General features: G+C 60.1%; 1 protein-coding gene across 2 annotated transcripts; it reads right to left on the minus strand.

Moving 5' to 3' along the window:
- Positions 1–211: 211 nt before the first annotated feature.
- On the minus strand, positions 212–5,026 carry LOC134151330 (myosin light chain kinase, smooth muscle-like). Of its 2 annotated transcripts, XR_009960821.1 has the most exons (10): positions 4,833–5,026; positions 4,080–4,224; positions 3,573–3,660; positions 3,228–3,431; positions 2,708–2,925; positions 2,181–2,304; positions 1,955–2,107; positions 1,596–1,716; positions 864–1,001; positions 212–630 (listed from the first exon to the last, which is right to left on the minus strand). XR_009960821.1 is itself a non-coding variant. In XM_062595788.1 (9 exons), the coding sequence occupies exons 2-9, from the start codon at positions 4,093–4,095 to the stop codon at positions 1,388–1,390; spliced, it is 1,038 nt and encodes a 345-aa protein (XP_062451772.1). In that variant the 5' UTR covers positions 4,096–4,224; positions 4,833–5,026; the 3' UTR covers positions 1,276–1,387. The 2 variants fall into 2 exon arrangements, 1 of the variants encoding a protein (XP_062451772.1); XM_062595788.1 differs by lacking the exons at positions 212–630; positions 864–1,001 and adding an exon at positions 1,276–1,501.
- Positions 5,027–13,852: the final 8,826 nt, after the last annotated feature.

The raw sequence follows: 13,852 nt of genomic DNA on the forward strand, positions 1-13,852 counted from the left end.
TCATTTCCAGAGCCAAAGCAGAGGCTGCTCTGCCTCACAGCACCAGGAGCAGGGAAAAACCAGAACAGCAGCAGGGCCAGGGTTGCCAAAGCTTGATTTCTACAGGAATAGCTCCTCCAGCTGAGGCTGGAAATCCCGCTGTAATTTGTCTGCTTGGGCAGTTCTTTCCCACCCATTTATCTGCTTCTAGGAAAACAGAGCCACTGAGAGAGTACAGAAGTCTTCAGTGCTTTATTGGCCTTGTGAAACACAGGGAGCAGAGGTCAGCCCACCAGAGGGTAGTCCTGGGGTCTGGGCCTACAGTCGGACAAACCACCAAGTCCTGGCAGAGGAGGGAATTAGGCCATAATCTCCTCCAGTCCCAGCAGACCTCACTGCTGAGAGAAGGCCTTGTCCCCTGGCACCAGCTCTAGGTGGCCTTGCATAGGGGCAGCACAGCCACCATAGCACTAGTCTCCACCTCTCCTGTGGCAGTGACAGCCCTGCACACATACCGCCCTGCATCCTCCATCACAAGCTCCGAGATGATGAGGCTGCAGCACCCGTCAGCCCCACGCTTGATGTGGACACGGGGACTGTCCTCTACGGGAGCGCAGTCCTGGAGCCAGATGACCTCCAGAGCCGAGGCACCTGCAGCAGACAGAGAGAAGCAGCTGCGTTAAAGCAGGGATGTAGCTCACTCCCTTGCAGTGAGAGCTTCTGCAGGGGAAAGCCAACCCCAGGGCACTGCTGGCTCTGCAGGACATACTGCCTGCTTGTTTGCACACTGTTACTGGTGCCACACACAGCTCAGCTTGTTACCACCCCAGACTGTAGCTGCCCTGGTACCCTGCACCACTGCTGGAGGGGCTGGCAGGACTCACCTTCGATGCGGCACTGGAGACAGATGCTCCCACCTTCCACCTCCTCTTGATCAGTCAATCGCTGTGAGAAGCTGAGGCCCTGCTGGGATGGAAGGGCAAAGGCTTGGTCCTCCTCTGGGCTGTTGTGCTGGTCTGCAGCTGGATAGACAGAGAAGCAGGTGAGAAACCTACTGCTTTCAAACCTCCCTCTGCTGCCTGAGAAATAGGTACAGATCCCAGCAACCCAGGAGGTGGTATCAAATCACCACCCCAGGGACTGGGGAGAGAGTGGCAGGCAGGAGAGGCTGCCAAGGCAGCTCAGAGCACTGTGGAGCTGGACATGTGCCAAGGCTCCATCAGAGACTGCTTCTCCAGGCTGAGGATGCAAAGGACTTCAGGGCACTAAAGCTCGGCAAAGAGCAGAAACACCCAGCTGGGCGTATGCCAGAGCAGGGCCCAGGTGTTTGGTGGCACTGGGGCAGGTTGGATTCAAGGTGGAGAATGCTGCCAGGGAGCAGCAGAGAGAACAGGTAGGGTCATTAGGGTCAGCACTTGCCGGGTCCATCACTTTCCTCATCCTGGGTGTCTGACACTTTCCTGTCCAGATTTGGGGAGCGTAGGGTCAGTCTGTTGAGAGCCAGCAGGGCTTTTCCTGTTTTCTGGAGCAAAGAGAAGGAGCACTGTCCCAGCAAAGAAATCTCCAGCCCCATGTCCTCAGCTCCCCACCCTGAGCACCTTCCCCCCGACATGTACCTGCCACTTGCGGCGAGTCAGGAACTGCTTAATCCTCTCCTTTGACAGCACTTTTGTGCTGCTGGGCACCAGCTGCTGCAGCCAGGGGTGCAACAGAGCCTCTTTGCTGGAGAGCCGGCACCTGGGGGGCAAATAGGACAGTTCAGGGGGCTTCATTGGGCTCAAGCCCTTGGAGGCTGGCAAAGCACCAGAGGACAGCTCTGAGCATAGGTCTGCAGCTTGCAGAGGCTGTGCAGGCGTTGCACTCAGCATGGCAGGGCATGCCCATGCCCAGGCTTGGCCTTCAGCTCCCCCAAAACTCAGTTCAGCTCCACCTCCAACACCACAGACATATGCTGCACACGTTCCCCAGGTCCTACCGGGCATCCTTCTGCAGCAGCTGGCTGATGAAGTCTTTGGCCTGCTGGGAGATCTCTGAGAAGGTCTCCTCTTCAAACTCCCACCGGGCAGCTGTGATGTTGCTTAATGTCTCCATATCATTATCCCCCTGAAAGGGCGACTCCCCACTCAACCTGAAGTGACAGCAGACATCAGTGGTGACTCAGCCCTCTCCAGACTGACTGCTGTCTGCAGAAAGCCACTCACAGGATATAGCAGATGACACCAATGCTCCACATGTCTGTGGTGAACCCCACGGGCTCAAAGGAGACCACTTCTGGAGCCATAAACTCAGGAGTCCCGTGCAGCACCTTCACAGGGTTGCCTGGAACTACAGAGAAGACAGATCTTGGGACAGGTCTCCAGAGGTTCCTCCCCAGCTGGGCTTTCTCTGGGGCAGCCCAGCCCAACTTCAGTAGCCCACATGCTTTGGCCGCACTGCCAGCTGCTGGCACCAGTCTTGCCAATTCTGCCTGGGCCAGGGGAGAGGAAGCCCTGGTGTCCAAGTGGGGTGCCCCCACCCAGTGTCCACTGCAGGTCTTAGTGCTCTCCTAGGGGTTACCTGGGTGCTGAGCACTCAGAGCCAGGCCGCAGGGCTACGCATTCTAGAGATGCCTCCTGGAGGATGCAGGAAGCATCTAAGTCTCTTCTGATTTTGCTGGATTGGGCCCCAAAGCAGGTCTGTGATGGTGGCAGTCCCTGCCCCAGTTGCTCAGGTGTTTCCCTGTACACACCCAGTTTCTGTGCCAGGCCAAAGTCGATGATCTTGAGCCAATGGCTGCTTGTGCTGACGCAGACGATATTCTCAGGTTTGAGGTCCAGGTGGACAATGGCCTGGCTATGCATGTACTGGAGTCCCTCCAGGATCTGCCTCATGTACTGGATGCTGCTGGGCTCTGTGTGCTCAAAGTTGTCATCCACAATCCGTTCAAAGAGCTCCCCGCCTGCGATGCTGGGGAGCAGATAGGACTGGGTCAAGATCTTGGGGCCTCTGCTGGGGTTTGCCAGCCCCTAGGGAGCTGAAACCCCACTGGGGAGCCCTGTGGGCTCCCTCTTGTGGGTTGCCCTCTGGAGTGCATCTTGGAGAGCCTGTGTCCCTCAAGGTCCATAGGCTCCTGATCCACATTACCCCACTCCAGGGCCCCAGGTGCAGAGGCCTCTTCCCACCTTAGAGGTTCTTCCTAGTTGCCCCAGAGCAGGGCCAAGAGGCAGCTCTGCTGACCCCAGGCTCAGCTTTCTCCCTCCTTTACTCACTACTCCATCACCATCACCAGCTCCTTGGGGCTCTGGAAGGCAGCAAGACACTGCACGAGACGTGGGTGATGCAGCAGGTTCATGAGTTCCACCTCTGCCTGAGCCGCCTGCCTCTCTTTGGCTGTCCGTGTCCGGAAGTACTTCCCAGCCCGGATCTTCCCGGTGGCCTTTTCCTGTAGTCTGTACACCATCCCGAACTTCCCCCTGAGATGGGGCAAGCAGAAGGGATGGGGGAGCTGCCACAACCACCCTGCATCCCACCTGGTGTGAGAGCTGGTAGCCCTGCCTCATGGAGCCCAGCATTGGCATCTCAGAGTGAATGGAGATTTGGGGACCCTGACTTACTCTCCAAGCTTCTCCAGCTGTGTGTACACATCCAAAACCTTCTCCTGGCTGTTGATGGTAACATCACAGTATTCAAAAGCTTCCTCACCTGCTTGGGAGGAGAGAGAGGTGGCCTGGGCATGGATCCTGCAGGATCCACACCCAAGCTACACAGCTGAGACCGACTGCCTTTGCTTGCCCAGTCCTCGTTTCTCTGTCCCCTTTGGTGCATCTGAGCCACCTGCTTTGGGTTTCATTGCTGTCCCTGCACGCCGTGGCTTGGCGGGTCGGGGTGCTCCTGCAGTGCATGCCCCCGGAGCAGCCCTGCACCCTGCGGTTGCCGCATTTCAGTGGTTTGTGGTGAGAAATGCCTTTCAGAACGGCTTGAGGCAGCGAAGGTTGAGCAAAGGGGCTGGGGAGAGCATTAAATGGGTCAGGACAGGAGACCAGCACAGAGTTGGAGGTTAAACTGACAGCGGGGTCCGTATGCTGTGTCCGTCCTGGGGCAGACTGGGGGCTAAGTCATACCTTCTGGCTGGGACATTGTGGTGCTGCTGGTGCCTCGCTGGCTGCTTGGCCAGGGGTGAAAGTCGAGACCAATGCAGGATTTGACCCTGGGGCTCCTGGCAGTCAGGGGCCTCCCAGTACAACTGCTCTGGCTGCTCCCTGGGCTCTGCAAAGGGAAGACACGAGGACAAGAACATGGTGCTGGACTTGTAGGAGCTACACAGCCCTGGGCATTCGCCGTTCCTGGAGTACCAGCCATGCCATCTCACAGCCAGGGCATTGGTGCCGGGCCAGCGGCCCTGCCTGCTCGGTGTGTCCCTGCACTTCACCAGCTTCAGCTCTGCATCTCAGCCCCAGCTCCTGCAGAGCTTCCTCCACGAGCACTTTCCTCCACCAACCTCACTTGATCTCCCCATGCTGCAAAAGCTGACATCCTGATGGATCCCAAGAGACCTAGCAGATATGCAAGGCCAGGTCCACGCAGCTTGCGGAGATGGGAAGCAAGTTTAAAGCAATCCTTTTCCCTCAGATAGGACAAGATCTCTTTCCAGAAGCAGCAGCTCCCCTGGCTAAAAGCCATAGCCTTCCTCAAGCTTCTTGCATCAGCTGGGAAGTCCCCCAGAAAGGTCTACGTTTTAGGGCAACGGAGTTGTTTCCTTCTGCACGTCCCCTCCCCAGTCTGCCCACGAGAAGCAGGGAGAAGCCAGAGCTGGGTGCAGCAACGCCCCAGGGTGCTAGGCAGAGGTGCCCAGCGTGCCAAGCCACAGTGCTGACCTGCTGCCGTCCGATCCCTTCCCAGGCCACGGGCGAGTTCCTGATCCTTCGCGTCCTGCCAGGCCACTACTTAGATGCTGGCGTCCTGAGTGAGCTGGAGAGGAGAGGGAGACGCTGGCACAGGGGATCCCCGAAGGCACACGGCCTAGACAGGGTCTGCTCTTGGACCGAAAGCCCGCCTGGCGACGGGGACACAGCCGGGAACCTCTCTCCCGCACCGGAGCGGCAGTGTGAGGAAGAGCCCTCGCTCTCTGCTCCCTTTCCTTCTCAGGCACAATGGAGCATTTCCCCTTGTCCAGTTTCCCAGCACGGGGATAAACACATCCTGGCACAGGCAGCGCTGCCGAGCTGGCCAGCGGCCACGCAACCTCCACCGCCCTCCCTGAGCTGGTGCCTGTCTCCGTGGGCCTGGTCCCAGCCACCCAACACAGAGTCTGAATGGGGGCTTTAGGCCCACGACAAACAGATCTTGGCTGGAGGCACAGCCCAGCCAAAAGCACAGAGGGGTCCGCAGAGGCCTGACCCACCTCATTGCACGGCACAGGGAGGGGCAGCAGCAAAGTGCACAGCCCTGCACCAGGAGGAGCAGGTAGGATCCTGGCATCTAGATCCCCATTCCCACCATGGATACAGACCTCAGAGCCACTCCAGGTTTGAGTGCTGCACTGACACCTCTGCTTTTGGGCTCTAGGCCAGCTGCCGGTAGCACCGCCCTGGGGAGCAGCCCCCACCTCGTCCTCCCCACCCATGGGTGGGTTCCTCCACCTGCTCTCCCTATTTCTGGCTCCACCTGCAGCTGGCATCCTGAGAGAGCAATTGCTCTCCCAGCAAACCCTGCCTTGGTGCTGGCTGCACCCCTGCGGTGAGCTCTGCCCCGTGCTGGGCACAGGGAGCCAAAGATGTTTGCCACGGAGTGGGGGTGAGCGGGAAGGGGGGGGCTGCAAACTCCCCCCGCCTCTGAGCCCAAGGGCTGCCAAAATGCTTGGTGCCAGCGTTTGGCAGTGTCTCCTCCGCCAGCTCCAGAGTTTTTTCTCTCCCGGGTGGGCTGGAGACCTGTGGAACAGCCAGAGCCCAAGCGAGCAAGACAAGTGGGTTCTGCAGCCTGCCTCGCGCTGAGCATGTTGCCGTGCCTCAGTTTCCCCCTCAAAACAGGAATAACCGCGATTTGGCCCGGCAGGTGCCCGCAGCCCTGCGTGGCTGGTGCGGAGGTACCACGGCAGGCGCTGGCGCGCCCGCGCCCGGCCCTGTTTGGTGACCCCTCGGGAGCCCATCGTTACCTGTGGGCGCCGGCAGGCGCTGGCCACCGGGGACTCTGCTGGCGCTGACAGCAGCCACCGCTCCCGTGCCCAAAGTCCAGGGCCGGACCTGGGCACGGCAGCAGCTCTGCTCGGTGACGCCTGGGACCGCCCCGGGGATATCGACCGCTGCAGCAGCGCACGCCGGGGACCTCCGGCTCGCTGGCAGCGACGGAGCGGGGTGGCCACGAGCCCCACCGGCTTCATCCCGGCCTCTCCGTCCCGGGGATGGTTAGGGACCGCGACCCAGGATCCCGGTTTGAGCCCTTGCTTTTTTTTAAAGCCAGCATCTATATTTTGTCCAACACTCTTTAAATCAGAATATTCAGCAGAAAACCCTCCGGCTTGGAAACACCTTCAGTTATTAATTCGTGTTATTTCATCGCTCCATGTGCCGAGGTTTCTCTCGTGCCCGAGTTTCACCCAGGTGAGTTCGTATTCCCCTTGGTGCTGATTTGCCCGATCGCAGCCCTTCCGGATCGCTGGGGTTTCGCAGGCACCACGACGCGGTTTCCCCTCGCCCGTGCTTTCCCAGCACCACTGCCGGCGAGCCCGTGGCTTTGAGCCACGGAGCATGAGGGGTTTGGGAGTCTAAGGGGTGATTTTTTAGGGGCTCCCAAATGCCATTCGTGGCGCTTCACTTCCATTAAAGTGCTCGGAGGCCCGGGAAAGCGGCCTGCGCCGCCGGCCGGGGCGCCACTCAGCCTGCGCTCGGTGCTGCTAATTCCTGCTGCTAATTCCCGCTTCCCTGATCAATTTGTCTCCGTCTGCCAGGACGAGCCGCAGCGGAGTCTTGGCCCCACCAAAGCACTGGAGGAAAGCGCTGGCAGCAGGGCATAGCCACCCCACGGCCGCCCCATAGCAGGGCACGGCCACCTGCTGCTGCCCCACAGCCAAGCAGGGACGTCGTTGCTGTGGCAGCTCCCCAGGCCCCCCCAAGCCTCTGCCCCTGGTCCCACCACGGAGACACCTCTGAGCCTGATGTGTGCCCATGGTCCCACCACAGGGCCAGCTCCAAGCCCAGTCCCATGCCCCAGGTCCCACTATGGGGACGTCCCTGAGCCCAGTCTCGTGCCCCTGCTCCCACCATGGGAACATCTCCAAACCCAGTCCCATGCCCCTGGTCCCAACATGGGGACATCCCTGAGCCCAGCCCATGCCCCTGGTCCCACCATGAAGATGTCCCCAAGCCTGGTCCCATGTCCCAGGACCCACCATGGGCATATCCTTGAGCCCAACCTCGTGCCCCTGGTCCCACCATGGGGTCATCCCTGTGCCCCTAGTCCCAGCGCAGGAACATCCCCAGCCCAGCCCACACCCTGGTGCCGCGTGGGACACCGGTGTGGCCGTTCCCTCCTGCCGCCGTACTGCCGAGGGGCTGCACAGGCCGAGGGGGCCCCAATGCCAATCACAGGCACCCTGCAGCCAGGCAGGGGTGGCACCAGGCAAAGACGGTGCCAGCGAGGCTGCCCGAGGGCTCCGGGGTGGATTTTTTTCCGGCCGCCGCGGTCGCCTGCGTGCATTTGCCCGCCAGGCTGTCGCTCCCGTTGAACGCGAACGCGGCAGATGCTTTCCATGCCGGCGGCTCACGTTCGGCTGCCGGCACCCCGGCTGGTGGCGGTGGGGGGCGGGGGTGAGGGGGAATTCCTGCTCGGTGTGGTTGTTCCCAGCCTCATCCGGAGGGGATGGCTGGTGGGTTTGGGTAGGAGGAAATCTAGTTTTATTGATTAAATGATGAATTTGATCAAGATGGCCTGATCCGCAGGGCGAGGGGGGGACAAAAGGATCGGGACTGCTGCAGCCAGTGACCTTCCTGGGCTCCCGGGAACCGGGATTCATGCCGTGGCACTGGGGGGGGGGTACTTGTCTTTCAAAATGGGAATTTGGAGGAAAAGACCTGGAAAAACACCTCTGCCGGGGACCTTGCCCCGGACCGGGCAGCGGTTTTGCAGCCTGCGTGCACAGAGGGCAAGGGGGGACACGGGGACATATGGGGACACATGGCGGGCACAGAGGGCATGGGGACACCTGGAGGAAATGGAGGACAGGGGGACACCGGGGGTTTGGGGAAACAAGGGACAAGTGAGGGCACCATGGGGACATGGGGGGGGACCAGGGATGCCCGTGGGGACACAGGGACACCTGTGGGGACACAAGGACATCCGGGGGGCAGAGGGGCCCCAGGGACCCTGTGGGGACCCGGCCGTGGTGGCCCAGGGCAGGGGCGGGGGGGGGCGGGGCGTGCGTCCCGTTGTGGGCGTGGCCTATCCCTTCGCACACCCACGGTGGGTGGGGCTACAGCTGTGGGTGGGGGCGTGGCCACATGGGGAGGAGCGTGGCCAATGGGGGTTGGCTCTGGGCCGCACCATGCCCCGGGGGCGGGGCCGAGCGCCTGCGCACGGCCTGTGGGCGGAGCCAGCCGCCGCGCAGAGGGCTGTGGGCGGGGCCAGCTGCTCCGCATCGACCGTGGGCGGGGCCAAGCCCGCCTGCCGGGCATATGGGCGGGGCCTGTGCCCCGGCAGGGCCCCAGCAGCGCGGCCGCGCCCCACGGTGCGCCTTGCCAGCCCCACCGCCGGGAGGCGGCGAGTGCGGCGCTGGGGGTACTCCGGGGGGCGGCTGCCGGTGTAAGCTTTGCCCCGGGCGCAGGCTCATGCTCGGCTTTCCTTCAAGTCCGAGCAGGCTCTGCTCAGCTTGTGCCCAAGCTTTGATGCGACGGACGCTGGAGGAACATCTCCTGAACCTCAGATCTGTCCAGCAGGAGGTAGTTGAGGGGGCTGAAACCTCCCTCCAGCTCTGCAAGATGAGCTACGAAATGCTTTTACACCCAGCCCCGGCCGCTCCTGGGGCTGCCTCTGCTCCTCCAGCCCCCCCAAAAAGCAAAGGAGATGAGTACAGAACTGCCAGCACCTTCCTATTCCATGGAGCAAACATGCAGATGTAGCTTTGCCAAAAATCCTTGTGTCACAGCAACCTCAGGGAGCGAAAGGAGACTTGAGATGTGTCTCGGCTGAGCCAGCTTTCAATTTAAGCCTTTTTGGTGCATGGCCTCAAATCTTCCTTCCAGAAGTGTGCAGGTCCTGCCACGGGAGGACGCTGGAGGCAGCCGGATCTGCTGCCTCGGCACGTCCCCAGAGCCCGCACGCCCCTGTTCACTCCTACCTCCCGGCTGGTGGGACACTTCCCTGCACACTTTTAGCTCGCAAGAGCCTTTAAAATCAAACCCAGATGAGTCTAAAGAAGTTTGCAAACCAGGATTAAAATGGGGGGGGGGTGGGCGACGCATGGCTCAAGCACGTGCACCGAGTTTGCACGGGACTCAGGAGCGGTTTTGCAGGCCTAATGAAAGCCAAGCGCAACAGCTAGGAGAGCCCTCTCCGTTTACCAGAGCGGCTTCTCTACTCCAAGCAGTCGCTCTGATCACAAGAGCCAAAAATAATCTCACGGGGCAATGGGAACCTGGGAGAGCTTCGCTGTCCCTCACCATGTACAGAGCGTCCAAGGGACGGGAGCTCCGCTTGGCTGAGCCAGCAGGCTCGTGTGTGCGTGGCTTAACAGCACTGGGGCAGTTCACGTGCTTAAAGATACTCCGTGTGCTTTGAACACGTGTTAGGCCGTTCCCAACGCTCCGGCAGATTGCGGAGTGTCCTCAACCCATGTTTTGCTCTGAGCAGTAGCAAGCTCCAGGAAAGAAGACCTAGAGGAGGACAAGGCAGGCAGGTTCTCATCATGACCTGCCCCTGGGGTCCAAGGTGACCGTCACTGGCAGGGCTCCAGCTGGACTGACCTTCTGAATAACACAAAGTGGGGAGAAGACTGGTGCGTGGCAAAGCCAGCTTGGTTGGGCAGTGCGAGGACATGCTTTGGGGCTCAGCCTTCCTCTGGTCATACGTGGAAGCAGGGTGAGACCAATCAGAGAGACACCCAGGGAATCAAGCGCTATCTGCACTAGTTTGGGACTCTGGGTTGGTGTCCTCGAGTTGCCACTGCTATAGCTGCCAAACTCATCCTTCCCACGCAAAACCACCCCCAAAGAAGGGGATCCTCAGGCTTCTAGGAATGGAGCGGCATGTGGCAGGCACCCGATCACTTAACATCAGCTCAAGGTGCACAGAGGAGAGGTGAAAAGTGGCTGTGATTGCATCAGAGTGTCCCGGGGATCCATGGGCCTGCCTCCATCGTGTCCCCTGGGAAGATCACAACCAGGCTCACAGATTTTGATGCTGCGGTTGGGGACAGGGACAAAGCCCTCTCGAGGACATGCTGCGGCCCTCCGGGTGGAACTGCAGACTTCACCTTGGTGAACATCTCAGCCCAAGCTGGAAGGCTGGAAGCTCTGTGTCCATCTTCACCCCCTGGCTGAGCACACTGTGGGGTTTTCTTCTGTGTCTTCTCCTGCCCTGGCACAGCGTCAGGCAATCACCACCACCCTGCCACACACCGGGGCAAGTCCGGGCCTCTCGCTGGTTGCTGGCCTGGTTGCAGCTCCCAGCTCGTGCAGGGCTGGGCTGCCTTGGCCCCAGGTCAGCCGTTCACCAGGGCTTGGCGCTGCCTCTCCAGCGCGCCGCCCCGATACCACCAAAAGACGGCGGTGGGGGGGGGGGAGGGCAATATCGCCTCCTTGCTCGGAGAGGTTTTAATTTGCAGCGAAGCAGTTAAGCATCGTCCTCCAAATGGTTCCCCCAAACGCGGGGAAGGGAAGCAGAGACAGGCATCTCTAGGAAGGGAACACACACACTGCTTCAGTCCCTCCCCTTACAATTTTTTTTTAACATATTTTGGAACACTGGTAGACTGTTTTGGGGGGAGCTGGAACTGCTGAAATTAAATTGTAAAAAGCATGTTTGTGATTTTACAGTTTATTTACACAATCTCCTCAAAAAACTCATTTTTAATAGCAGAATTTGCTTCAAAGAGCTTCAACAGACTTCCCAGCCCGACTCCCTGCATTACCCACTCCCAGTTCTTCCCAACCTTACCCATGGCCCCGACTCAAGGCCTGGGCCCAGCCTGCTCCTCACTTCCCCCCCAGAAAGTCTGAGGCTTTTGCCTTCCTTTGGAAGCTTTTTGGCTGTTTACACAGTGCTGCTGTGCTGCCAAAATACATGTTACTGTGTTACAGGCTTGCTAGACTTAAAACCTGTGACACTGAGAGCGTCGATTCTGTAATAACCACAAACCAGCGAGGGAGGCCGCCTGCGAGGAGCATTACCGGTGCTAGCGGCAGGATCAGAGGCTTTGGGAAAATATCTGAGGAGCAAACGCTTGGAAAAAACCACAAGCTTTGCTCTCCAGCTTGCTCCTTTCCTTGAGAAGCAAGGTGGAGCCTCCGTTCCCCCTGGGAGCGGCAGGCAGAAGCGGAATCACAAATCGCTTGGGGCAAGGGCCACACCAGCACGGCGCATGCAGGCGGCCCGCAGCCGACTGGGGTTTGCCGGACACGGACGGAGCTCGGAAGGTTTCGCAGCAGGCAGGAGGCGTTAAAGAGTGAAGCACCAGGCGGCTGCGGCAGAAGGCAGCGCCTAGGAGCCAGGCAGCGGCCGGCCCGACGTGTGCCCTTTCGCGGAGCCCCCTCCGGGCCCGGCCCCGCCGAAACCTGACCCCGAAATGGAGGCGCCCCCCCACCCCCGCCGACTCCTAGGCCAGGGCCGCGCAGGGCCCCGAGCGCCTCCTCGGCCGCTCACGGAGCGCAGCGGCAGGAAGCGGCAGGCCCCGCGCCGGCGGCGGGGCCGCGGCCCGGCCCCGCCCGTCGCCATAGCAACGCTTCCGCGCCCCGCTCCCCGGAAGGGGCCGCTCGGCATCACGGGACTGCGAGTCTCCAGCTCGCCCTGGCGGCCCGGCCTGCCGCGGCGGCGGACTACATCCCCCACAATTCTCCTTGGCGGCGGCGCGCCCCTCCCCTTCCCTAACGGGTCGCGCCGCCATTGGCTCTGCCGCGCCGTCTGGCAGCAGCACGACGGCGCCTGATTGGCGGCAGCGCGCCCGGGCCGAGGCGCTGGCTATGGCGGCCTGTCGGGCGGTGGGGGAGCGCCGGGCGCCATTTTGTGTGTGCGGAGACCGGGTCGCGGGCGCCGCTGTCCACTGAGGAGGCGGCGGAGAGCGGCCGGGAGCAGCGCGGGGGCGCGGAGCTGGGCTGGGGAGCGCGCGCGGGGCGGCCCGCCCGCGCCTTCCTTCCTTCCTTCCTTCCTTCCCCCGCGAGCGGGACCGGCGCTCACCGGGCCGCGGGGCCGCCGCTCGTGTGGCGCCGCGTCCCGCAGCGGCCGTTCCTCCACCTCTCCCCCGCCCCCTCACCCGGGGCACCGGCGCCCGCTGTGAGGAGGCTGCTCATGGGCTGCCGGTAGCGCTTAGTCTTGGAGCGGGGCGGGGCCCCGGACCCCCCCCCCCCCCCCCGACCTCCTGCCCGGGACGGCCGGGGGGGGTCGGTCTGCGGCCTCCTCCCGGGGCTGAGGGAAGCCCCGGTCCTGGGCTCGGTGCCCCGCGGAGGTCGAGGGGCGCCGCCGAGGGTCTCTGTGCCCACCCGGCCCCCACCACCCAGCTTAGAGGCCCCGGGGCTCATTTTTAAGCGGTTGCCCAGCCGAGGGACCCAGGGTGTCGCTCTGCGTCGGGCTGCTCTTCATACGGCTCTGGGGGAATCGGCCGTAAACCACCTCCCAAGGGGAACAACAACAACAACAAAATCGGGTTAAAGCTTGTCTGTTCGACGTGATGCCGCTGCAGCGGCCCGAGATCATTGCGGAGCTGGTTTGTGATCGACACCCAGTAGGAACAAAGCGGGGAGGAACAGCGTAATTTTATATTGAAAGCGAAATTTGGGTTAGAAACATGTTTTCCTGGAAGGGTGGAAGCTGCTCGTTGCCTGCTGCACAGTTACACAACACCGTTTTGATATGCCGTATCTGAAAAATAATCCCTAAAATTTAATCCTTTGTTTCACACGTTTCGGCCAAACTACGGCCGGGTTTCCGCAGGGAGTTCTCGCTTGCTGAATCCAGTGGATCACAGTTAATATGGCTTCCGCTCTCCTGCTGCTGTGTGCCAAGGCAGCAATTATCACTGTGTCACTTGTAGAGCCTTAAAAATAAAAGTGCTTGCCTGATCCTGGGGCTGAATTGGTAACTTTTCAAGCTGATAATAAACCGGAGCAAACGATGTCATTGAGTTATAAATGTCATTCCTCTAGCTGTTGGAAACGAGGGCTGTGGAAATAATTGAGTGCTTCTTTTTTTTCCTTCTTTTTTTTTGCCTTTTTTTTTTTTCCTTGTGCAAACTCAGAAAATGTGTGGTTGCTTGGAAGTAGTGGTAGGCAGTTTTGGAGGTGAGAGAATCTTCTAAGTTCAGTTTCCTGGTGAACTGTGAGAATTGTGACAGCCTGTAGATGGTAAGTGTCTTTTCCTGTGCATCTGTACACAGCAGAAGGTAAATAGTACGCTGCTAACTCATATTTTAGGGTGTTTGCTTTTGCTTTTTGAGACGGGATCTGGGCTGAGTTCCTGCTTGTTACAGCCTGAGTTTCTTGAAGCAAGTTACTCGGCCACGTTTCCTTCCCCCTACAAAAAGGAGATAATGCCAGCTTATCCTCTGGTATTATTGGAACTTGGTTTAGATGTAAAACAAGCAGCTTTTGGAGGCTTCTGCTTTAAGTGCAGATTGCGCTGTGAAATGTGGAATTTTTCCAGTTACAAAACGATATTTTACATTTATGTGCTTGCAGTTTTTTTTTTTTTTCTT

The sequence above is a fragment of the Rhea pennata genome, chromosome 26 (genome assembly GCF_028389875.1).
Source record: "Rhea pennata isolate bPtePen1 chromosome 26, bPtePen1.pri, whole genome shotgun sequence".
Lineage (NCBI taxonomy): Eukaryota > Metazoa > Chordata > Aves > Rheiformes > Rheidae > Rhea > Rhea pennata.